The sequence below is a fragment of the Acinonyx jubatus genome, chromosome C2, assembly GCF_027475565.1.
Source record: "Acinonyx jubatus isolate Ajub_Pintada_27869175 chromosome C2, VMU_Ajub_asm_v1.0, whole genome shotgun sequence".
Classification (NCBI taxonomy): Eukaryota; Metazoa; Chordata; class Mammalia; order Carnivora; family Felidae; genus Acinonyx; species Acinonyx jubatus.
This window is the reverse complement of record NC_069384.1, coordinates 18473137-18497761: the sequence shown is the minus strand read 5'-3', so window position 1 is coordinate 18497761 and position 24625 is coordinate 18473137. Positions and strand designations below refer to the sequence as shown.

Here is a 24625-nt window from a genome sequence, read left to right as displayed (position 1 = left end):
GAAACACATTTAAGGAAGTGATAGGAGGGAGAACGGTGCTATTTTGATGGTGGTGGGGGAAGTTGTGACCGGGACAGGGGAGCCGTTAATATTTTTCAGTCTTGACTGGAGTTGCGTCTATCGGAAGAGCAAAGATGGGGGAGAAAGACAACTTCTCCTCAGACATGGTTGTGATACTCCAGCACATCGGGATGGCGATGTCCTGCAGCCCCTGGAAATCCGGGCCCGGAGAGCTCATGGCCATGTTGAAACAGACCAGGGGGAAGCACAGATGCGAAAATGGAAAGTTTCCCAGATTTTAGCACAATCCTGCAGGTGTTCTGGGGGGAGAAGCCCATACTCGATTCCCGAGGAGGGGTTTATCATGAATTGAATTCTGTTCGATAATACGACACGGCGCCACCCAGAATGAAGTGTCTCGTTCCAGCTGAAGACTCTTTTGAGTGTCAACCTGCAGGGTTTGCCAGTAATGTCAAATTAGTAGTTATGGTTAACAACTACAAGGAGCAAGCTATTTCTTATCCCAATAGAGGGTTATGGGTCTTTTGTTTCTTCTTCTCCAATCACCTCATTGTCAATATCCACGAGATGTTAAAAAGAAAAGAAAAATCAACCTTATTTTTTTTTCCTCTGCAAAGCACAAAGAGAAAATTGTGTGGGAGGTGAAAAATAAAGTAGCCCCAACCTTTCTGCTAATTTAACTTTGGAGACGCTCTCCTCTTAGACAATGATCAAGTCAAAGGAGACTGGTTATCACTGAGTCTGGCTGTGCTTTAAAGTTACCAAGTGAACCATGAATCCTGGTGCCAGAAGGTATATTCCACTGAGCATGTTGGGAAACTACCCTCGGGGGCCACTTTCTTACTAGAACGGATGGCCCTTTTCACTGCCAGAGACAACCGCCTTCCATGACGTACAGCTTCCAGCCCCATGTGGGAGACCTTGCCCCGCTATTTCCTTTTTAAAGGGCTTCTAATCGCCACATTTCCGGGTCTCTGCACTAGACCTCAGCCAAGTCCCCGATGCTTTTCCTGTTGAAAATTTACATGGAATTCTAGTAGTTTCTTCAAAAAAATTGCTTGTGTTATTCTCATCTCAGCACAGTTCAATCTGGTCTGTCCTCCACCCTGCTCTGAAAAAGTCTCGACTTAGAAATAAAAAAAACAAAAACAAAAAACAGACTTCGCCTCAAATTATGACACATTTTATGAAAAGTTATCAGTTGGGTCTGAGATTTCTACTCTTTCCTTTTTACGTAATCAGCCTTAAAAATGTAATTACCATTCTCTGAATACATAATACTAAAACATGATCATCTTCGATAATACATAGTTTACTTTACAATTATTTTTAACATTTATTTATGTTTGAGAGAGAGACCGAGTGTGCATGGGACACGGGCAGAGAGACAGGGAGACACAGAATCCAAAGCAGGCTCTAGGCTCCGAGCTGTCAGGGCAGAACCTGATGAGCAGCTTGAACTCACGAACTGTGAGATTAAGACCTGACCTGAAGTTGGATGCTTAACCTACTGAGCTACCCAGGTGCCCCCATAATTAATTCGCTTTATAATTCAGAGTCCTCTATACTAATTCTCATAGTGCTCCAACAGCTTTTTAAAATTTTTGATGTGATGTAAGCAAATCTTTATTTGAATATATTTTAAGCTTCAACAACAAATTAAAAAATGATTCACATTATGGTGCATTTATACATGTCTTTTCATCTTCCAAGCGCAGTAAACATTAATTAACCCCGGCTAATTAAAACAACCATGGTTTACAAATTTACCCATTAATCAGCCTCAAGCAAATGCAAAGCATTTAAAGCCTTTCATAATTTGAACCAATTTTACATGGAGCTTATTTTTCTTTAAAAGAAGAGGTCATAAATTCAAGACATGCAGCCCTTTGACTTAAATTTGGCAGTGTTTTAGAAAGAAACGTGGACAATTTTTCAGATTCATGAAAGTCAAGGGAAAGGAAAAAATACAGCTGCGTGATATGGGTCAAGTTATGTCTCCCTAAAATATATATTCAAGTCCTCATGCCCACTACCTATGAAAATGACCTTATATGGAAAGAGGGTCTTTGTAGATGTAATCAGGTGAAGATGAGATCATACTGGAATAAGACAGGCCCTCATCCAATATGGAGTAGGGAAGACCCCACTGGAGTTAAGGTGGGCTCTTGATCATTCTGGAGAAGAGGGGAGAACACTATGTGAAGGCAGAGACTGGAGTATCTACGAGCCAAAGTATGTCCAGGATTGTCACCAGGAGCAGAAACAAGAGAAAGAAATGGAAGAGATTCTCCCCTAGAGCCTTCAGGGAGAGCATGACCCTGTGGACATCTTGATTTTGGACTCCTGGTCTCCAGAATGATGAGAAGGGATTTCTGTTGTTTCAGGCCACCCGATTTGTTGTAGTTAGTTCTAGCAACCCTAAGAAACTAAAATACCACCCATACAGGTGAATATGAACCATCTGCAAATAAGACAACCACTTCTGGCTATAATAGTCACCTGGGAATAGAATGTGGTTTCTTCCTGAGCCCTTTACTCCAGGTTGGAATAGGTAGACTGGGGAGAAGAGTAAAGAGCTCTGCCATTAGTGCAGAAATGTTTTCCCCTGAACACCAGCAAGTGTTTGGGGGAGACTAAATGGTCCCTTCATTTCAGCAACTCTCTCCCATCTAGAGAGAATACCATCCACTTCCCTTTCTTGGCCATCAATGACTGCATGCCTTATCCTGATAAGGCCAAAGGAATTTGGGACACCAGTGTCAACTCTTAAGCTCAGCAAGGAAGTGAAAAGGCTTCGGTTTCAAATACCTTGTTAAGCACAAAGGTCATGCCATATCCTCTCTAAGAAGCCAGAAGCTGAGCCCTCCCTGGTAGCATACCATGTGGCAAATGCCTGGCAGGTTTCAGGCTTTACTAACTCCAGGGTGATGAAAACACCACCATCACTAATGCCAGAACTGACTTTGCTACCATACCTGCATTCAGCAACTACACTGAGGGAAGCTGGAACAGCTTGGAGTCAATCTATAGCATTGAGCTCATCAGGGGCAATTTAAAATTCACATTCGACAAGTCAGATCTTGAAAAAAAATACTCTGTAGCCTACAAGTTTTTCTTTATTCTTTCTTTAAAAAATTTTTTTTGAAATAGTTATATTTGAGAGAGAGAGAGAGAGAGAGAGAGAGAGAGTGAGTGTGAGTGGAGGGAGAGAGGGAGAGGGAGACACAGAATCTGAAGCAGGCTCCAGGCTCTGAGCTGTCAGCAGAGAGCCCGACGTGGGGCTTGAACCCATGAGCCGCAAGATCATGACCTGAGCCGAAGTCAGACGCTTGACCGACTGAGCCACCCAGGTGCCCCAAGTTTTTCTTTATTCTTGTATGGCACACAGATGATTGGAATAGAATACTTTTATAAAGTAGAGTGTTTAATAGCAACTTCTGGGTTATTTGTGACGCTTTGGCTCAAGAGAGGAGGAAAATATGGCTACCAATGCCAGGTTACAGGCCATATCGTGTTACATATTTCGTTACACTGTCTGGTCTGTCCTTCCACATTCCTACTGGGAATGCTTGGCTTTAGGTACTCAAAAAAACCCAAAAAAAACCAAACAAGGGGCACCTGGGCAGCTCAGTCAGTTGGGCGTCCGGCTTCGGCTCAGGTCATGATCTCACAGCTCGTGAGTTCCAGCCCCGCATTGGGCTCTGTGCTAACAGCTCAGAGCCTGGAGCCCGCTTCGGATTCTGTGTCTCCCTCTCTCTCTGCCCCTAACCCACTCATATTCTGTCTCTCTCAAAAATAAATAAACATTTAAAAAACAAACAAACAAACAAACAAACAAACAAAAAAACCCCCATAAGAGTGTGTGGATAAATTAGTGAGAAACAAATTATAAAAACCCACCAAATCTCTCTCCACGTCAAAAGTATGCTTATATATAGAAGACCTTTTTTATCAACAAGGTCTTATATTAAGTTCATAAAGGCAGACTGTAGGCTGCCAAAGGGAAACCTAGTTCCAATGATTTAGGGAGAATATCTTCCATGATCACCCCTTTCTTGTTTTTTTCAAGTATACTTATTTGAGAGAGAGCAGGACATCGCATGAGTCGGGGAGGGGGAGAGAGAGAAAGAAAGAGAGAGAGAGAGAGAGAGAGAGAGAGAGAGAGAATCCCAAGCAGGCTCTGCACTGTCATTGGAGAGCCTGACACAGGGCTTGAACTCACGAACCGTGAGATCATGACCTGAGCAGAAATCAAGAGTCGGACGCTTAACTGACTGAGCCACCCAGGCGCCCTCCCCTGACTTTCTTAACATGAACCCGTGTGCACTACAAAGGTGAAAGTTAAGGAATGCTGAAGAGAGAGGGTACGGTACACTGGATATACACAAATGCACATTTAGTCAAATGTTACAGACTCAACCATGTTTTCCCCCCAAAATGGTATGTTGAAGCCTTAACCTTCAATGTGACTATATTTGGAGACAGGGCCTTTAAGGAGGTAATTCAGGTTAAATGAGGTCATCAGGGAGGGGCCCTCTTCCGATAGGATTGGTGTCCTTCATAAAAGGAAGAGACAGCAAGCATCTCTGTCACTCCGTGAGAGAAAAGGCTGTGTCAAAGCACGAAGGCACAAAGCACGAAGGCAGCCACCCACAAGCCACGGAGAGAGACTTCAGGAGTCAACCAAGCTAGTTGAGACCTTGATCTTAGATTTCCAGGTTCCAGAATTTTTTTTTGGGGGGGGAGCCCATTTCTGATGCTTCAGCCACCTGGTGTGTGGAGTTTTGTCATGGCAGCTTGAAGTCACTAAGACGCTCACTTTGTCATATGCAGGTCAAAGAAGAAGCAAAGGTCAGAACAGCTTTCTCTGCGGCATTTTGTTTCTTTCTTCTGTGTGTATGTGTGTTTGAAGAAAGACAACAGCTAAAGATGAGAAAAGTAGTATAAGTGATCAAGAGGTCACCAGGGAATGTCTTGTACTGCACCTTTCTTGGAAATGACAAGGAAGTGATTTATTTCTGGTGTGATTCAGTTCGGGGTTTGGAAGTGCACCTGACCTTTGGGGCTTTTCAGTTTTCTTTATTTTTCATGGCCATTCGCCAAGAAGTTCTCAAGTACTCCCCTCTGCTACCTTCTTCCTTCACTACAGGTGGCAGGGAAAAGTCCAAATGACAACTTCCCTACGTGTCTGGGACATTTCTAGTTATGCTGTCTATTTGCTTTGGGGGAAACGAGGAGAGGGTACGTGTTTTCCATACCAAGTCACCACACAAGATAGTTTAAGAAGCAAAGGAATATAATTTGCTTTCCCGTATAACCTGCAAAATACGTATGCCGTTGCTTAACAGAGTGAGTTGTTTCTCAGGTTGGGCACCTGGAGGTGGTTCAGAGCACGCCTTTTCTTGGTAATTTTTTTGTCAATTCCCTGAGAACACACGTTAAATTCTCTGACAACCTGAGGTAGCACTAAGCTCTCTGACAATCCTCTAAGAATAAGCTTTTACTGTTTGCCATGTACAACGCTGACAACTTCAAGTGTATTTTGTCAATTTCCCCTCTCACTTCTTATTAAAATAAGATCACTCTGAATTTGAAGAGAGCCTAAATGGGTAATTTCTTCAAGTAAAATGTCAGTATCTATAATAAAAAATGAAGAATCTAAAGAGGGAAGAAAAGACAGAGTAGTAGATTCACAGTTTCTGGAAGAGCACATGAAAAAGCAAATGGGGAAAACGTTATGAAAGATGGCATTTTCCGACCGAAGACTGCTCTCTGCTTGCACTATTTAGTCCTTTTAGATACAGTTAATCAACACTGATAAGCACTTTATGCTAATCCTTTTTCATAGTTAATAAGAAGTCTTAACTTGGATAAATAAAACCATCAACTCTGTCGCACCTAAAACCAATTCCCAACGAATCTGAACCTCAAGGTTAATAATGCTTCACTTTCATATTTCATACAAGTCACAGCATTGGAAACAAGCGACCACTAGAAATCCACATGGCCTAATTACCAGGATATATTAATTCTCAATGACAACAATGGCTATTCTATTTCAAGACTAATCTAACTGTAATCTAAGGCTGTTTAAGAATTCTTAACTTTTTGCTATTTCCTATAAGACTTCTGAATATTTTTAAAAAATGTTTATTTTTGAGAGAGAGAGAGAGTGCTCATGTGAGCGAGTGGGACAGGGGCAGAGAGATGGGGACAGAGGAACTGAAGTGGGCTCTGTGCTGACAGCAGGGAGCCAGATGTGGGGCTCAAACTCACTCATGAATCATGAGATCATGACCTGAGCCAAAGTCAGACGCTTAACTGAGTAAGCCACTCAGGTGCCCCAAGACTTCTGAGTATTTAAGAATCAACTGAGGGGGTAAGAGAAATGCAGTTTTCTGTAGCTCAGAGGTGGGGCCCAGGAATGTGGGGTTTTTTTTTTTTTTAACGTTTTTATTTATTTATTTTTTGAGACAGAGAGAGACAGAGCATGAGCAGGGGAGGGGCAGAGAGAGAGAAGGAGACACAGAATCCAAAGCAGGCTCCAGGCTCCGAGCTGTCAGCACAGAGCCCGACACAGGGCTTTAACTTTAACTCACAGACTGTGAGATGATGACCTGAGCTGAAGTCAGACACTTAACCGACTGAGCCACCCAGGCGCCCTAGGAACGTGTATTTTTAACAAAGATTCCTCCAGGTTATTGTGCTTCGACTGGCCCCAAGAACACATTAAGAAACAATGGCTACCAGAATAACAATTTCCACAGGGTGTGTGTTAGATGAACTCTGAGATGCCTTTCAGGTCCAAGGGCTTAGAGCAACCAGACTGAAGACATCAGTGAATGCCAGATACTCTGTGTCCACGGGCTGATGGCACAAAGGTGAAGCAACCACATAAAACAGTGAGGAAAGCTCAAGTTATGTGCTATGGATCAATCAGCTCATTATACTAGCCTGCTCGATTAGTGGGTTGCTCCAAGGGCTTGAAGCCCAGATGAACAAGGCTGTATGTAAAACCAGAACACTCAGACCCAATCACCCACACAAGCGAACATTCTGTTCCAATGTGACTATTTTTTCGAAAACACATCGTATTTGTCCACACCCAAGTACGTGAAGACCTGCTTTGATTTCTGAAGGGCTATGGCAAGACATATGGAACCCCGTGGCCTTTGGCTGTTTTTATAGCACATTCACAAGTCTCTGATTTTGATCAAGCCTCTAAATCAGCCAGAATCCTTAATCTGAACAACGAAAGGTCTGATTCCACTTTTCTGCTCCTTTGAAGAGGTACCGGCAGCAGAGTGGATACAGGTCCATACTGAATGTAGGAAGGGACCTACCTCTTCATTTTACATCAAGGAGTTCTAGAAAGCAAGGTCTCTTTCATATTTTCATACTACATCTGACTTACATCGACTGCATGATAATCGACAGGCTCTCTAGGAGCCCCCCTTTTTTGATAACTGTGTTTTAGTAAACTCATAGATAGTGTCACCTTAAGTTCTCTTACACCTAAAGGAAATAGTTCAGGTACAGAAAGACTTCCTCCTTAAAGAGGAAAAGGAGGCAAGACAACTGATGGAGGGACTCATCCTATAAATTCTAAACACGTTCTGCAACGGCCTAAATGCTGGATTAGAGAGATGCCTCCCAATATTCTCACCTATCCCTCCTTTTCTTGAAGCAGTTTCTTTTTTCTCTTCCTCATGATAATGGGCATTTGCTAACAGCAGTTTGGCAACTATCCAATTTGATTCTTAGCAGACAATTGAGGGGCTGTTCCTATTGCTGTTACTATCCTCAAAACACTGTAATTGGGTTAGTTTGCTCCAACTGTTTGCTCTTAGTATTGAAAAAAAAAGTTGCTGGGGCGCTTGGGTGGCTCAGTCGGCTAAGCATCTGATCTCGGTTCAGGCTCAGGTCATGATCTCACGGTTTCGTGAATTCGAGCCCTGCACTGGGCTCTGTGAGGACAGCGTGGAGACTGCTTGGGATTCTCGCTCTCCTCTCTCTCTGCCCCTCCCTGGCTCATGCTGTCTCTCTCTCTAAATAAATAAACTTAAAAAATTATTTAAAAAAAGACAAAAGAAAATTGCTAAGAACTTCTAGAACTCACTTTGACTGACATCAACTACCCTAATAAATAGAAAGGATAGCAATCGTGTAGTAGGAAGTATTCCATTCCTTTTCACCAGAATTACAGAAAACCTGAGAGCTTTGTGGGTGACCATGGAATTTAAATAAAATCCTGGGAGAAGAAAACAGAGATGTTCTAATGCTTTCACTGGTTATTTAAATTGGTGGCTTAGACTATTTCGTTTCTTGGAACGTTGCATTTCAAGCCAACATCACATACTACAGTTCCCCTACAATTTTAGAGGCACTGAACCCCAAAATGAGAGAAAGATAAGCTAAAGAGGTGTCTGAGAAGGGGAAACTGAGTCTTGTGTATCATTCATCCTTTTCTAATAGTTACTTTAAAGGTCGTAATGCTTATCAAAAAAGTATAAGCAGTACTGAGGGGCATGAAAATTATAAGCAGCAGTGTCTCCACAAGTGTCCCAGTGTATCCGCAGGCATCTGGTGCGAAATTAGAAAAGACGGTACGTTTTATATTTGTTAGGGAGAGTCAAATGGTCCTGCAGGTTACACCCTTATACTGGGCCGTAGCTTAGGTAAGTGACTTTCCACTTACCCTTGTCGTGACAGTAGTAGGACAAGATTTTTAAAATGACTAATTTGAAAAAATTATGTTTTGATTTGTACTATTTAATCATGAGAGTTGTGCATCGTCTATGACTGCTCGGTAATTATTTATCTTTTCCTGTGAACTAGAGCTGCTGTAGTCTATGAATGAAGCAGATACAATAATTCACTCAGGTTTTCTTCTTAAACATTTTTGTTGTGGCATGCAGTTTTTGTCATGCGGATTTACGTGATAAAACGGGCTCCCTGGGGTGCTAGGACAGATCCTTACTGTTTATTCACTTTTCGGAAGTTAAATACATTCTAAATCAGTCGTTCACAAAGTTTAGCATGCATCAGGGTCAGCTGGACAGCTTGCTAAAAGATCGCTGATCCTCACCCCGGTGTTGCTGGTTCAGAAGGTCAGGGCTGGGACCAGAGAATGTGCATTTTTTTTTTTTTAAAGTTTATTTAAGTAATCTTTCCACCCAACATGGGGCTTGAACTCACGACCCCGAGATCAAGAGTTGCTTATTTTTACTCTACTGATTGAGACAGCCAGGCGCCCTGGGGAATGTGCATTTCTAACAAGTTTGCAGGGGATGCTGATAGTGCCAGTCCTAGAACGGTTCTAACTGAAGAATTCCTTGGAGACAGGCATCTGTAATTACTTATATTGAAAATCTGCTTCAGGAGAGACAAATGCATGAGATTTGATTCATACCCTCCAAGAGCTTTTACTTAGGATGTGGCAATTCGTTGACTATGCACACATCAAAACAATAGTGGACACATGTAATATACAAAATATATGATCAGAGGACACATGTTTTGTGTTAATCAAAGGTTTAAAAAGGGAGATAACATGAGAGGTGGGGTTTTGAAAGCTGATTGGGCATGGGTGCTGCAGACAAACAGAACAGCATCAATAAATGTATCCAGGCCAGGACTGTAGGGATATTATCAGCTCTCCTGGAAAGTCAGGTTCACGCAGAACAAAAGGAATAAGTATCCGCCCTGCCTGTCCATGGTTATTTTGAGGACCAAGTGAGTCTTTATGAAAAGAAAGCAAAAAAGAAAATTAGTCATCAAAAAGAAGGTAACCAAGTATGTAAGATAAACTTACAAAAAATATCCATAAAATCTTCCATTAAATTCTTTTTCTTTCTTCCTCTATTCCTTTTTCTAAATACATTTGAGTGGCACCAAATGAACTACGCCCACACAGTCGTGAAAATGGTTCCCTGTCCTGGCTTGGGAGATGGCCTAACGCTGTGTATGATTTGCAGGTCTTCAGCCACTGACATTCACAGAGCTAAAACCTTTATGTCAGATCCCTGACAAGCGATTAAGCCCTGGCTAGCGATTATTACCTTACGCTTTCAGAGAAATCTGTGCTTGTCCTGCATAGAAAAATCTAGTGGTAATTATGTACGAGAAGGCATGGTAGTTGTCAATTTCCGTGTGTTGATAAATGACTTTTAAGCAAATACAGAATACAAATGTGACAAAAAATCCTGCAAAAGGTACAACGTAGCCGATTTTTATGTCCTTTCTAAACACCTTAGCATTGACTTAAGTATTCAAGGGTGTTGGGTCTTTGAACTTTGGAAGCCATCTCTCCTGAGTCATATCTGCTGAAAGAGGGGACACTTTCAAAGAAAAGTTGTTGAGGCTGAATAAGTAGCTCTCCAAACCCAGTTTTGTTTAGCTAGGTGTCAGCGGTGAGGTAGAACAAATACCAGGGGATACAAAGACATCAGAACGGAGTGGGTCTTCAGGTCTTACTAAGCAGACGTACGATGCTGGGCACATCACCGTTTCTCTGAGCTTATGAAACGATGTAGTTGAGCCAGCTGAAAACTAAGGTTCCCTCCTCTAATAATCTTCAGTGAGTAAGGAAGGAATGGCTGTCAGATGTTACTACCTAATACCAAGAGACATGGCAATCGACATCCCTCAGCTGAATGAGCAAAGTCTCCTTCCCGACTATCTTTACCCAAAGTCTCCCCAGGTAGATTCTAAGTAGGAAAGATTGTGCTCTACACCTGCAATATATCTACCAATGAGCATGGAATCTGGAATATGGTAGGCATTTAATAAATACTTATGGAAGACCCAACATCCTTGATTCTTGGATTCCCTTGCTGTTTACCACAGCAAATGATATAAATAAATGTGTATGTACTTTTATTATGGCAAAACGTACATAACACAAACCTTACTATTTTAACCATTTGCACGTGCAGAGTTCATTGGCATTAAATACAGCCAGTGTCATGAAATCATCGCCACCATCTTTCTCCAGAACTTTTTTATCTTCCTAAACTGAAACTCTGCACCATTAAACCCTAACTCTCCATTTCCTCCTTCCCCCAGGACCTGACAATTACTATTCAACTTTCAGTCTCTGAATTTATTACGCCAGATACCTCTAGTTATACTCTAGATATAAGTGAGATAAAAAAAAAAACATGGGACACTCCAGAAATTTGCATCTCATACTCGTGTTGGAGCCGTGTTAATCTTTTCTTCATTGTTTCAATTTTAGCAGGTGTGCTACTGACGTAAGCCCCACGGAGATACTTCTGAAACCTTCTAGTACTGCTTACAAATTCTGTGAGTGGTTACTGAGAACTGCAGCGTTTGTTAGTGATAGGTCAGTGGCAAAGGTATCGTTAGTTTTCTTTTTATTTAATAAAATCTGTTTGATAATAGACAACTGTAACAATTTAAAAACTGTAACTATTAGCTGTAACAAAGTTACGAACAAAGTTTCATAAGTGAAAATTTTAGAAAATGACTTACTGGTATCATTGGAGACTTACAAACAGCAAGAAGTGTATGTTGTTTGGTCATAGTCATTAAGTAAAGAAAAGTTTTCCTTTTTTAATGTTTTTTTTTGAGAGAGAGAGAGAGAGAGAGAGAGAGAGAGAGAGAGAGAGAGAGAGAGACTGAGAGCAGGGAGGGGCAGAGAGAGAATCCCAAGCAGGCTCTGCGCCTTTCAGCACAGAGCCCAATGTGGGGCTTGAACTCACGAACTGTGAGATCATGACCTGAGCCGAAATCAATAGCCAGACATTTAACCGACTGAGCCACCAGGTGCCTGGGTAAAGAAAACAGTTTTAATGTAATAAAGAAAGGTCACATTATGAATGATTAATGAACGACTAATGCCTTCATATCCAGCTACAGACACACTACTTTTCTTATGGTGTATGTCATATCAAAAAGACCATATTGGCACCTTCCTTTTTATCACATAAACTGACTACCATTTGAGAGAAAACCCATTTTAATTCTTTTGAGTCTTAGTACTCAACAAAATGAAGGTACGTTTTTTCACAAAAGAGTGACTAAATTTAAAATTGTGAACAGCAATCTTTCAACCTCCCCAAAAAACCCCCGCCCTAAACCCAGAATGTGAAATTTGGTTTGCTTCTAGAGTTTCCTAAATGAAAACAGTACAAAGTGCTAGTAAGTACAGCCATATTAACATGAGATGCTCCCTCTTGCACTCTCAGCCCTCCACTGCTCATGTCCCAGGAAGTTCCTCCATAACTTGGCAAAGCTTCAGAAGCAGCTGGCTATGGCCTCGCGGCCACACCTCACTGTTACAGCCTCTGGAAGAGAAGACACGACTAGTTTGCCAAGGCCAGACTGGCTCAGGCTATTGCTTCCGAGAGGCATGAATCTGGTAGCTGCCCCTTCTTCCTTCTTGGAGATGATAATATCTCTGGTCTCTATGGGTCTTTGGACCAGCTTTACCAAGTTCATTGTTAAAGAGGAAGCTGAACACATGGTTCTTCCATCTGCTCTGAGGAGATGGGCAGACTGCTCTAAGTGCCACCTAAACCAAAAGCAAAGACAGAGCCATACACGATATAGGGAGTCACCATTACCATTTACTGTGTGCAAGATGCAGTAAGATATAACTCATGTTTTTATTTTTTGAGAGAGAGAGAGAGAGAGAGAGAGAGAGAGAGAGAGAGAGAATGAGTTGGGGAGGAGCACAGGGAGAGAGAATCCCAAGCAGGCTCCATGCACAGTACAGAGCCTGACCCGGGGCTCAATCCCACGACCCTGGGATCATGACCTGAGCCGAAATCAAGAGTTGGACACTTAACCAACTGAGCCAACCAGGTGCCCTTAACTCATGTTTCCACGAGCATAGGTAAATAAATAATATTTATAAAAAATTAAACATATTAAATAGGCTATTTTAAACCCACTGTTTTAGGTCAATAAATCTGTGCATAATAGTTGAAATTAAGTAGTACCCCTGTCCTGGGCCTCTGGCCACTTGGTTTCTGACTCTCAGTCCAAAAGATTCTTTCTGAATAGTATTTTGATTCATACCCAGTCAACAGTCCTTTGCACAAGTGCCTCATAATTTGAAACAGGTTAATGGGTTGATCTCTTATTCTCGATCAGAAATGGTTCCCCGCTGTCCATGACTGACTTTCTCAAGCAGCCCACAGTATATATGACAGGAGAACAGTTAACCAAAAGTAATGGGAATAACTAGGGGAATACACTGTCAAATGTGTTTCTGAGTTAAACAGCAAGAGGCAAATTAACATTCCTTCCATACCTTGCCTCACATGCAAACACATTCATCTCATTCCTGGTGAGTCTTTGTGGAAATATATTTCAAAATTAATCTCAATTTCAATGCATCTCTATATCCAGGGTGGCAGAAATACTGCCATTTTTTTCTCCTTTTTTAAAAATACGGACCTTGACGGCAGCTGCTTGCAAAAAACAAAATCACCAGCTTTCTTCCAGTCTAAAATCACTGGTTGTTCCCAAGACTCGACCAAAGAAAAAAAAAAAATTCAGGACACATCTGCTGTAAGGTTCTATGCCAAGAAGTAGCCTAGCAGCCATCACTGTGGTCAAACTTTACTCCTCAATCATTTTTAGTTGCTAAGGATTTCTTTTTGGAATTTGATTCAAACTGTAGGGCCATACGTAAGAGCTGATGAGTCAATAGAAAACTGCAGAGCTGCGCTGGACCATCAGAGGAATTGGCAGAGCTTAGTGTGGAAGGCACTGCCTCAGCTTCACCCACGTGGTCAGGGTGCACACACACACACACACACACACACACACACACGAGATACGGCACGACAACAGACAAAAACTACTGATGTGTACTGCTCATCGTAATTAAAGAAAAAGCAAAATTCCGAGTAAAAGGTGACAGTTTGCTAAATTAATTTTCCTCCTACTTCTAGACAGTTAGTTACCCTCATAAATGGGGTCAGAGTGGAATCATCTCATAATGGATACCTCTTCAAGGAGCGATGGTGCTTTAAAAACAACAGCAGTACCACCCAGATTGATCTACAGATCCAATGCAATCCCTTTTAAAATTGCCACTTTCTTTTTTGCAGAGATGGGGGAAAAAAAAGGACCCTAAAATTCATATGAAAAGCAAGGGGCCCCACACGGTCAAAACAATCTTAAAAAAAGAACAAAGGTGGCAGACTCATACCTCTCAATTTCAAAACTTACTACATAGCTACAGTAATCAAAACCGTGTCATACTGTAAGAAGACAGACATACAGAGCAAAGGAATGGAATTGAGAGTCAAGAAACAAACCCAGGGGTGCCTGTGTGGCTCAGTCGGTTGAGCATTTGACTTTCTCGGCTCAGGTCATGATTCCAGGGTTGTGGAGTCCTGAGTTGGGCTCCACGCTGAGCGTACAGCCTGCTTGGGATTCTCTCTGCCCCTCCCCCTCCTCATGTACACTCTCTCTAAAATAAATAAAATAAAATAAAACAAAATAAATATAAAATCGACCTAATTGAGAAGTCATTCGTTATGAAAAATGAAGAGTATGAGTCGAATAAGTTGATAGCTCTCTCTCTCTCTCTCTCTCTCTCTCTCTCACTTTCTCTTAGGATTTATTTTCTCCTTGATTCCCTTCCTTGACTAACACTTATATATATAAGGATACTTAAAATTCTCGGTACAAATGAATGTCCCATTCTGTTGGTTTTTGGCAAGTGCTATAAATATTCTATTTTAAACTTAGACTACTTTGGATTCATTAAATCCCAAAATCAATAGGTTTGTTAGGGGCAGAGAATGGAAACATTGTCTTTGAAATAAACATGCTGAATTTTTCCCAAAGAGTAGAACATTTTATCAAGAGGCCACAGTAAAATTGTAATAATAAATTAGAAGCATTCTTTCATTAGCACTAGTTTCTTGGTCTCCTGCCACATATTTCAATCCTACCCCATTCACTGTGGATTTATTCAGCCAGAGATCCTTCCAACATCTGGTTTATAATAATACGTGTTTTTATTAATTTTGAATGCTAAAAGGAAAAAAACAATCCCAGGGTATGAAACAATTATGCCTTCCTTTCCCCTTTCCTTCCTACTGCCTTTCTCATAAATTGGTTATCACCCCGTTCTGCGGTACAGCCATCTCTCAGTTGTGAGCCCCAATAGTTTTAGCCTTGAGGTAGCTGCAAAAGGAAGCACGTTTGATAAATAACCTCAGAGCTGATAGAAAAGGTAGAAAAGAATCCTTTTAGCACAGACTTAAGGAAGATTACAAAGGGCAAAAAAACCCAACCATTCTGAGATAGCAATTTGCCAACGTGAAGGTTGAGCTGAACAGCAGAGGTGAAGGGACTCTGCCTTTTGGAAGGGTTAAAAGACAATTAAAACAGAATATGGACACTCAAGAGGGTGCATATTTTCATTAAAATATGGATTCTATCATTTGCTGAATGAAAAGCAAAGTCCTAAACAGCTATTTTAAATGAATGAGGGGATTTTTTCCCGTCTACAATGTCTTAAGCCCTTTTTTTTTGCAATAAAACTTCATAATTTGCATGCAAATGACTTTTTTTTAAAGGGAAAACATTAAGTAACATATGGCTGTGCCTGGGAACTTGCACATAATAATTCAAACCGAACTGAAAAATTGTTATAAAATAATAAGAAAAGAAGCTTTTATAAAACTAAGAGGGCCATTTTGATAATCCTACTTACTGGGGAAGCAAATCAAATAAATAGCCTCAGACTCTGATCGACAGGAGAGTCAAACCAGACAACATACTTAGTAAGTCGAGTGTCAAAGTATGTGAATTGGACAGATAACCAAAGAGCAGAGGGTCATGGAAATTATATCAAATTGCTTTGATACCTTTGCCAACTGCACCCAGTTTGTTGGCTTGATCATTTACAGCCACAGAGGATGCTATAGCCAAGGAAAGAGATTTGTTTGGTGCAACATTGTTAGACGCTAAGGAAGGAGCTCAGGGTGGGTCTTTGGGGTTATGAAGGAGTCCATCTGATCAACCTAAGTGAAGGAGCATCTATCTTGCAGCCTGGGGATTTGCTTCAACCTTGTCTACAATTGCTAATACCTATAAACACCAGGTCCTCTGCTAGATCCTAAGGATGCAAAGAAGACCAAGACGTGTCCGGGAAGAGGATGTGGGGTGGGTAGACATGTAAACAAAGAATTAAATACCAAGTGGAGTGTTAGAGGTGGATACATGGTGCTTTAGACGCTGTGGTTAAGCAGAAGAAAATTCTACGTGAGAGAGGAGAACGGGTAGCAGAGAAAGCATGAATGTTGGACTTGGGTAGACCTTGGGTCCAACGTCACCATCACCACTACAATCTGTAAGGACGAGTTAGCAACCTCTCTCTAAGGTTCGGTTGGTTTTTGCAACTGCAGACGGCGGATGCTATCATTGAATTCATCAGTGTTGTCGCTAGCTCCCATGCTGCACTTGGGTGAATTACAAGAAAGCTCTGCTTCTTCAAGTGGACATGGCCCAACATCAGAGGGCTTGGCTCTGTGAGTGGGATGCAGAATGTCAGCTGTACTCTTCACTTAAACCACCTGCCACATCTGTATGTGGTGGCCCTGGACCTCAAGGGTGAATGTTCACAAACAACTTGGACTGTCAACATCATCCTAACACATACACATTAGTTTGCTACATGGCTGTCACTCAACTACCAGCCCTTCTCTCTTGCTCCCTATACACTAGTCAAGGTTTTATAGGAGCATGGACATTTCAGTTGAGTATTGAAGGATGCCATTTTTGAAACAAGGAAGAACCATTTACAGGTCTTGAGAATGGTAAGAAATCATGGCTGCAGGAGAGGAAGGTGTCATGGATAAATATAGGTCAACTGGGAGAACCCATAATGGAGACTGTAGTATGAATCAATTTCAAGAGAAATACAGTGATTTCTTCCTTATACACACTGGCTGAAGTGTGAGCAATGTGTGGGATATTCTGATAGTCTGGGATATGTTACTGGGATTTAGTGGACAGGCTGTTGCTAGACCTAGGGATTTGGAATTTCCTGGGGTTAACAGTGAAATAGCACAGACAGAGCGGATTCCTCAGGAAAGCAAAATGGCGAACAAGGCCAGAGCCGAATTCACTGGCATGATGAATGCTATGGTCCAGTCAGTCACTTTACCGTTCCTACAAATTTCATGCCAATCCATGCCCTTCCCTTCTTTCTACTATGGCTAGTTTCTTCCTCATTTTTGTTCCTATCAGAGAATTCTACTCTAATGGGAACATAAATTTAGTGAAACAGATACAGCTGTGCCACTAAAGCTTCCAGCAGTTCCTGAGACTGGCAAAAACCCTTCAAGAGCACCTGTTTTCCTTATTTAATAAAACTACTGTTATTTTTTCTCTAGATATTTTACTGCATTAAACATGTCCTAATTGCCCACATTCATAAGCACAAACTTTTATACAGCAGGCATGCATTCACAGGTACTTCCAATCTTGCTTTGCCAGTGGATCTAAATTTTAGTATCCTTCTTACTTGCACAGAACTGGCTCTAAATCTAAAATTTGACTATATAGGGGCTCCTGGGTGGCTTGGTCGGTTAAGCATCCAACTCTTGGATTTGGCTCAGGTCACAATCTCATGGTTCATGGGCCTGAACCCTGAGTCAGGCTCTGTGCTGACAGTGTGGAGCTTGCTTGGAATCCTCTCTCTCTTTCTCTGCCCCTCCCCTGCTTGCTCTCTATCTCTCTCTCAAAAAATAAATAAACATTTAAAGTTTGATTATATTAAAAATGCAAGTCAGACTAATGACAAAGACTATCCGAAATTATTAGAAAGAGTACAAGAAGTAAACTGAAAGAAATCTATGAAGATCCTATTTAGAAAGTAGGCTAAAAACCAAACAAAAACCAACCCCAACAACTTCTACCGTGGAAAATTTAAAACTTTTACAAAAGGAAAGAGAATACTACAAAGGGCTCCCACTCTGCTTAAACAGATTAGCACTGTTGCCGACCTTCCTTCATCTAGATTCGTCCTTTAAAAGTGAGTTATTTTTAAAAAATTTTTAACGTTTATTTATTATTGAGAGACAGAGAGACACAGAGAGTGAGCAGGGGAGGGGCAGAAAGAGGGGGAGACACAGAATCCAAAGCAGGCTCCAGGTTCTGAGCGGTCAGTACAGAGCCTAACGTGGGGCTTGAACCCACGAACTGTGAGATCATGACCTGAGCTGAAGTCAGTTGCCCAACCAACTGGGCCACCCAGGCGCCCCTAAAAGTGCGTTATTTTAAATCTTCCTTCAAATGAAGAAGATAACTAAGCTCAATCCAGAAAAGGCATTCTCCCCAGGGTGCTCTCTTCCATAGCTTTGATACTGGGAGCTCTAATCGGAGGTAAATAGGTCTACTTCAAGGACATTCATTAAGGCAAACGCCTTGTTCTACAGAAAACAGCCATTTAAAAATGGAAGCAAGAAGGATTTTTTTTAAAAAGATTATTTTAGGATTTGATATCTAGTACATTTAGAAGGACAATTTTTTTTTTTTTTTTTTAACAACATGCTCATAATCCAACTTCAGAGTTGAGGCTTGTTTTTTTGTAAGAAAAAAAAATCCCACGATTCTAAATTATGTGAATATCCTCCCTGTCAACTGAGATCTGAAGTTCACTGTATTGTCCTATTCTTGGGCATTTTGCAACACTCAAGATAGCTGAATCACCATCTGTTCTGTGGAAGTGGAACTCATGAGTGGCCACTGTTTTCAGTAGCATTTTGCTGAATAAAAAGCTCTGATAATTTAGTGAGAAAGAGTCCACCATAATTACTGGGTGAGGTCATTAACTTTCTAATCCTTTGCAATAGCTTATTCCCCTATAGTTTGGTATTACTAACAGCATCTCAGTTGAAGACACATAAGAAAATAAGCTTATTAAGACAGGTATAAGGCAAAAATGCATTCATCCAGAAGATCTGAACTCCACTTCATTAAGAGTGATGATTTCTTTGATTTTGTCCCTTCTACAACTTTTTGGAGGACTTTCTTTCTTATGTTTATTTTTTTAATATTTATTTTTGAGACAGAGAGAGAAAGAGAGAGAGAGAGGGAGCTAGTGAGCTGGGGAAAGGCAGAAAGAGGGAGACACAGAAACCAAAGCAGGCTCCAGGCTCCAAGCTGTCAGCACAGAGCCCGATGAGGTGCTCGAACCCATGAACTGTGAGATCAAGTCAGACGCTTAACCAACTGAGCCACCCAGGCATCCCTGGAGGACTTTCTTTTCTCTTTTCTTTTCTTTTCTTTTCTTTTCTTTTCTTTTCTTTTCTTTTCTTTTCTTTTCTTTTCTTTTCTTTTCTTTTCTTTCCTTCCTTCCTTCCTTCCTTCCTTCCTTCCTTCCTTCCTTCCTTCCTTCCTTTCTAAATGTGTTTAATTTTGAGAGAAAGAGACAGAGCACGAGTCGGGAAGGGACAGAGAGAGAGGGAAACACAGAATCCAAAGCAGGCTCCAGGCTCTGAGCTGTCAGTACAGAGCCTGATGTAGGGCCTGAACCCACGAACTGAGAGATCATGACCTGAGCTGAAGTCAGACGCTTAACCAACTGAGCCAACCACGCGACCCTGGAGGACTTTCTTATACTTCCTCAACACACAGTATTTAAAGGTTCCTTCTAATTTTCTATCCCCAAATACATCGAACAAGAATACTCATTTCTTTTAGAAATATAATAGCATGAAAGATTAATTGGAAAGCCTGTCTTCAATCCATGGTCTACATTAAAAACTCTCCGGACTGTCCTCTTAAGATCTTGGTCAACACTGACTTGAGTAGAAGTTTAGAGAACACTATCATGAAGTCTCTTTTTTAACCATGTAGCCTGAAGGATACTTGAATCCATCTGTTAACACACAGTATGCGCAGACCGCCATCACCTGATACATGCTGAATACTTGAGAGCAATACACACAATATTTACAAGGCAGGACTGAGCTAGAAAGCAAAGAGTATAATAGGATTGGCACGAAATGTAACAAAGCAAGCCAAGTGGTGTTTCAGGCACTTTTACAGGAGGAATTCCTATAATGGGTGTACCCATCTACAACGTCCTGGGTGTTCTGATTTCAGACAACCTACCTCTATTTCCAACCCAATTAACAAAGGGCAGGTTTGTTATGGACAGGGATATATTGTTTATTTCCTGACAGTTTATGGACCAATCCCCAGGACACATACATTTCCTTTAGATTGAAAGATTCATTAACATAACTGCCATCTATGGGCTTTTGCGTGGTAAAGCCAAACAAATATGGGCATTTGGCGGGGGCGGGTTGTGGAGAATGATATTATGCGATACTTTACTCCCTTTCTAAGAAAAACAAAAGTGTGAAAACGCACTGATTTGAAATATTAAGTATGACGTTAGGAAAACTAGGGACATAAAAGACAGTGGACACACAACGCCAATTTCCTGGTTTTGAGGACGTATCATGGTTCTGTAAGATGTTACTGTTGAGGAAGGGGGGTGATGTGTATACTGGACCTCTCTGTATTAGTGTTCCATGAGTGTGATTATGTCAAAATAAAGGCTTAATTAAAGATAAGAGGCACATATTTACTGAAGTTTAAACAACAACACGGTTCAGAGAACACACATGGCCATTGGGGGCGGGGCATCAGAAAGAACGGTTACTGAACTTCCATGTCAGAAGACACGGTTTTGTGCTCTTGCTCTACTACGGAGGACATGTGACAAGGACACAGGCAAGTAAATTTCTTAAATTCTAGGTTTGAGCTCTTTCACCCATAAAATGGAAATATCATGCCCATGTGTAAGGTTATGATTAGTTCTTTCCCCCCTACCCCCCCGCCCTGCCCCGCGAGATCTTTCACTGTGAAAGCGAAGTCTGCTCTTTTTCCTTCCATAGATCAGAGCACTGGAGATTCCTGTTGCAGACGAACTCAGTTACCTGATTTTCTCCTATAGGAGAGAACTATGTTTAAAGGTTCGGCATGAAAAGAGCAGCTGACTTACCAACTTCATCCTGAATCTCCTCGGCCACGGCAGGCACATTGTAGAGCAGGGACAGAGACTGGTTCATGCGCTCGTAAATCACACGCAGATGTGTCATAACCTGCGATAAAGGGAAAAGTTTTTTCCTCACCGAGGACCACAGATAGATACAAATTTCCAAAATAAAACTGACAAAATGCTGGAACTTGTGACCTAAAAGGGCATTCTTATTTTTCTTGTTCTTCCATTTTTTTATTCTCTAACTTCAGAGCTGTTTTCAAGTTCCTATTGTATTGTATGCTTGGAGCCATAAATTACAAGGCCAACTGAAAAGAGCATTTCTGCCCAACACTGATTCCTAATATTTAGACTCCCTAAATAACCCCTAATGCTCTAATTATATTTCTGCACAAATTTTCCAAAAGATAGGAACACATTTCAATTTGACTGGATCTTTCTCTTCCCCCCTTCCTTCCTTTCCTTCCTCCCTCTTTTTCTATCGATCGATCGATTGATTGACCTACTCACCTACCTACCTGTTTAAAATTCTTCTATTTCAGGAAATATAAAATTTCAGATTGCCAGAGGTAGATTTCATCTGTCAACCATTGGGAATGTGAATAAAACACATTATTACAAGGGCTTCACCTAGGCTCCCATTTATATCCAAGCACTGTGGTAGCAGTGGAATTTATGATTGCCCGTCACAATCTAATTGAACCAATTTTAGAGGTTGCGGTCAATACAACTTTGGTTTTCTTCACTTTAGTCATCAGAGTTTTAGATGGGTCCTTAAGAATCGGCACCATGGACACTCAGGATTTTTATATTCCTTATTATTTTCATAAATCAGGAAATGTCAAAGCCCATGTTGGTGTAAGACAAGCCTGTAGAATTTACCAGGTATTAAAGAACTCTTGCTACAGAGGTAAAGCGCCCACAAGTACTCAGGGAATACCTTGGGATCTAACTCAAAGAGCAAGGCCACTATGCTATCAACGTTGCACATGATGACCACACTCAGTGCTCACCTGGGACCGGATCTGAGCAGCTTTCTTTGGGTCCACCATGCGTACGTGTTCAAAATGCTTCAGGGTGTGTTGCCTGTCCTTCTGTTCAGCGCGGACATACTTCTTTAGCATGTTGAACACATGACGAGGCTGTTGTGGAAAAAAAAAAAAACCCACACCTTTCAGGTCTGTGCAAAACACTGCTTCTTCCAGGGGCTCTGGGTCAGAGGTCCCACGAACTCATCCCATCATGTGAAAGGATTAGGAGTCATCTTTTTGCAATTTTCCCACTACTTTCTTAATGGGTAATTACTTAGTTGATTGGCCATTTTTCATTTTGACAAGAGCATTTAGCATTCAGCATACAGGATGACTGTCCTTAATCAACATTTTCTTTTTAAATGGCAGTATACTGCTACAGAAAGAGATGATTTTTATTTTTAAGACAGAGAGAGAGTATGTGCAAGGGGAGGAGAGGGGCAGAGGGAGAGAGAAAGAGAATCTTAAGCAGGCTACACGCTCAGCGCAGAGCCTGATGCGGGGCTCGATCCACAACCCTGGGATCATGACCTGAGCCAAAATCAAGAGTCGGACGCTCAACCGAGCCAGCCAGGTGCCCCAGAGATGGTTTTGGAGCTGTAATATTTACGTTAGGTCCCTCCCCTCTCCCCAACCAAATATATAGGGGCATATGTAAGACTACATTTCTACATGCGTAGTCTTAGTGGTTATCTCCATAGTAACACTGCACAAATAACCCCATCACCAGTAGCGTATAAAATATAATAAGATGAGAAAAATAATAGACAACTTAACCACTACTAATTTGTAGGCCAAGGAATAACTCACAAGCTTTCAGGCACGTTAGTTTCCCAGGAGAAAGGCCAATGTGAAACTGTAGTTATTTTACTTTGAAATGTAATTAAATTCTTTCTATGCCATCAGATTCTAATTCTTTCAGCAACAATTAAGTTTCTTAGGTGCTTTTTTTTTTTTCCTGATTGGTTATATTTCATTTTTACTCTAGAGTTACTTCAAAACATTCATCCTAATAAAAAAAGGACCAAGGCTCCTTTGCCTTCAATGATTCCATTGCTATGTGTATTCTACTATAGCATCCTACTATGTGATTTTGTGAAGTGATTTCCAAAGATACACATTTCTTCTTCATTAAAACAAACAAACAAGCAAACGAACCCTATGAAAGTTCATGTCAGGAATAGACTTTTCGCCATTTGGGCAAACCCAGTTATTACTAACCAGGTCATGGGCACCTTGAAAACTAGCTGGAAGGTACAGAATTTATTTCCAGAGATGGTATATTGGAAGTAGGGTGAAGGCTGTAGCATTTTATGGGATGTTCCTGCCCTTCTCCTTTGGCTGAGTTAGGGGTCACCTCCCTGATATCCTGGGGAGAAGTGGTATCCTTTTTTTATACCCCATGAAATGCTACATATATCTCCATTATTGCACTTACCACAGTCTATTAAATTACTTTTCTTGTATTTTCTTTTTAAAGTTTACTTATTTTGAGAGACAGAGAGACAGAGAGAGAGAGAGAGAGAGAGACAGAGGAAAAGAGAGAGAGAAACCCAAGAAGGTTCCGCGCTCTGCTCTCAGCACAGGGCCTGACGTGGGGCTGGATCCAACAAACCATGAGATCATGACCTGAGCCAAGATCAAAAACCGGATGCTTAAGTGACTGAGCCACCCGGGCGCCCCCAATTACTTATGTTTCTGACTGCTTTCTTGAACTGTGGCATCTTTAAGGGCCAGATTTGGTCTTTCTTTATCAGGGATCACACAGTACCCAGTGCCTGATGCAGAGAGGGTACCCTGTACTTGCTTGCTTTAGCTGTCTGCAGGCCACCTTCCTACACTTAAGAAAGGAAACAAATACAATAAAAAGAAAATAAGCCTGTGCTCATCGGCCTTATTTCTTTCATCCTACAAGAAACGTATTTCTCCATAATTCCAAAAAAAGGCAGACATCACAGCTAGCAACATAGCTTTTGGCAATGCATCATTATAATTCTCATTTGTACTCTGAAGTCTAGTTGAATCTACAAATCAGAGAATGATCTTTTAAACCCCAGAGCAGAAAAGTAATAAAAGAGATAACAACTGACCAGCTACATTGATTATAGATATGTACATATGTGTGTGTGTGTGTGTGTGTGTGTGTGTGTGTATGTATATATTTAAAAGACGATTCATTTAACCGCAGGATATTATTGAATGTAATGGATACTTTATATGCAGGATTGTGCAGTCAGGATATTACAAACCCTTGATCCCCTTGCTTGTTATTTAACACCAAGGCCTTTAAAAAACTCCCTCTAGGAGGGAGGCAAACCATAAGAGACTCTTAAATACTAAGAACAAACTGAGGGTTGATGGGGGGTGGGGGAGAGGGGAAAGTGGGTGATGGGCATTCAGGAGGGCACCTGTTGGGATGAGCACTGGGTGTTGTATGGAAATCAATTTGACAGTAAATTATATTTAATATAAAAAAAATAAATAATTCCCTCTATTTCTATCACGATGATCCCTCCAAGGCTGGAGACAGAAAGGATCTAATTGCATCTATTCACAATGT

The 24625-nt window shown here is 41.2% G+C and overlaps 1 protein-coding gene and 1 non-coding gene across 8 annotated transcripts in view; both read right to left on the bottom strand.

Moving 5' to 3' along the window:
• Positions 1–24625, bottom strand: part of APP (amyloid beta precursor protein) — a 272213-nt gene that overhangs the window by 42347 nt on the left and 205241 nt on the right. For all 7 annotated transcript variants that reach the window (XM_027041765.2, XM_027041766.2, XM_027041767.2 and 4 more), the window contains 2 exons: positions 22048–22176; positions 21038–21137 (listed from right to left, as the gene is read on the bottom strand). In XM_027041765.2, the coding sequence (XP_026897566.1) occupies positions 21038–21137; positions 22048–22176 (229 nt within the window). The remainder of the gene's footprint in view (positions 1–21037; positions 21138–22047; positions 22177–24625) is intronic.
• On the bottom strand, positions 11181–11287 carry LOC113594453 (U6 spliceosomal RNA). Its single transcript, XR_003414840.1, has one exon. It is a non-coding gene; the product is annotated as a U6 spliceosomal RNA (small nuclear RNA).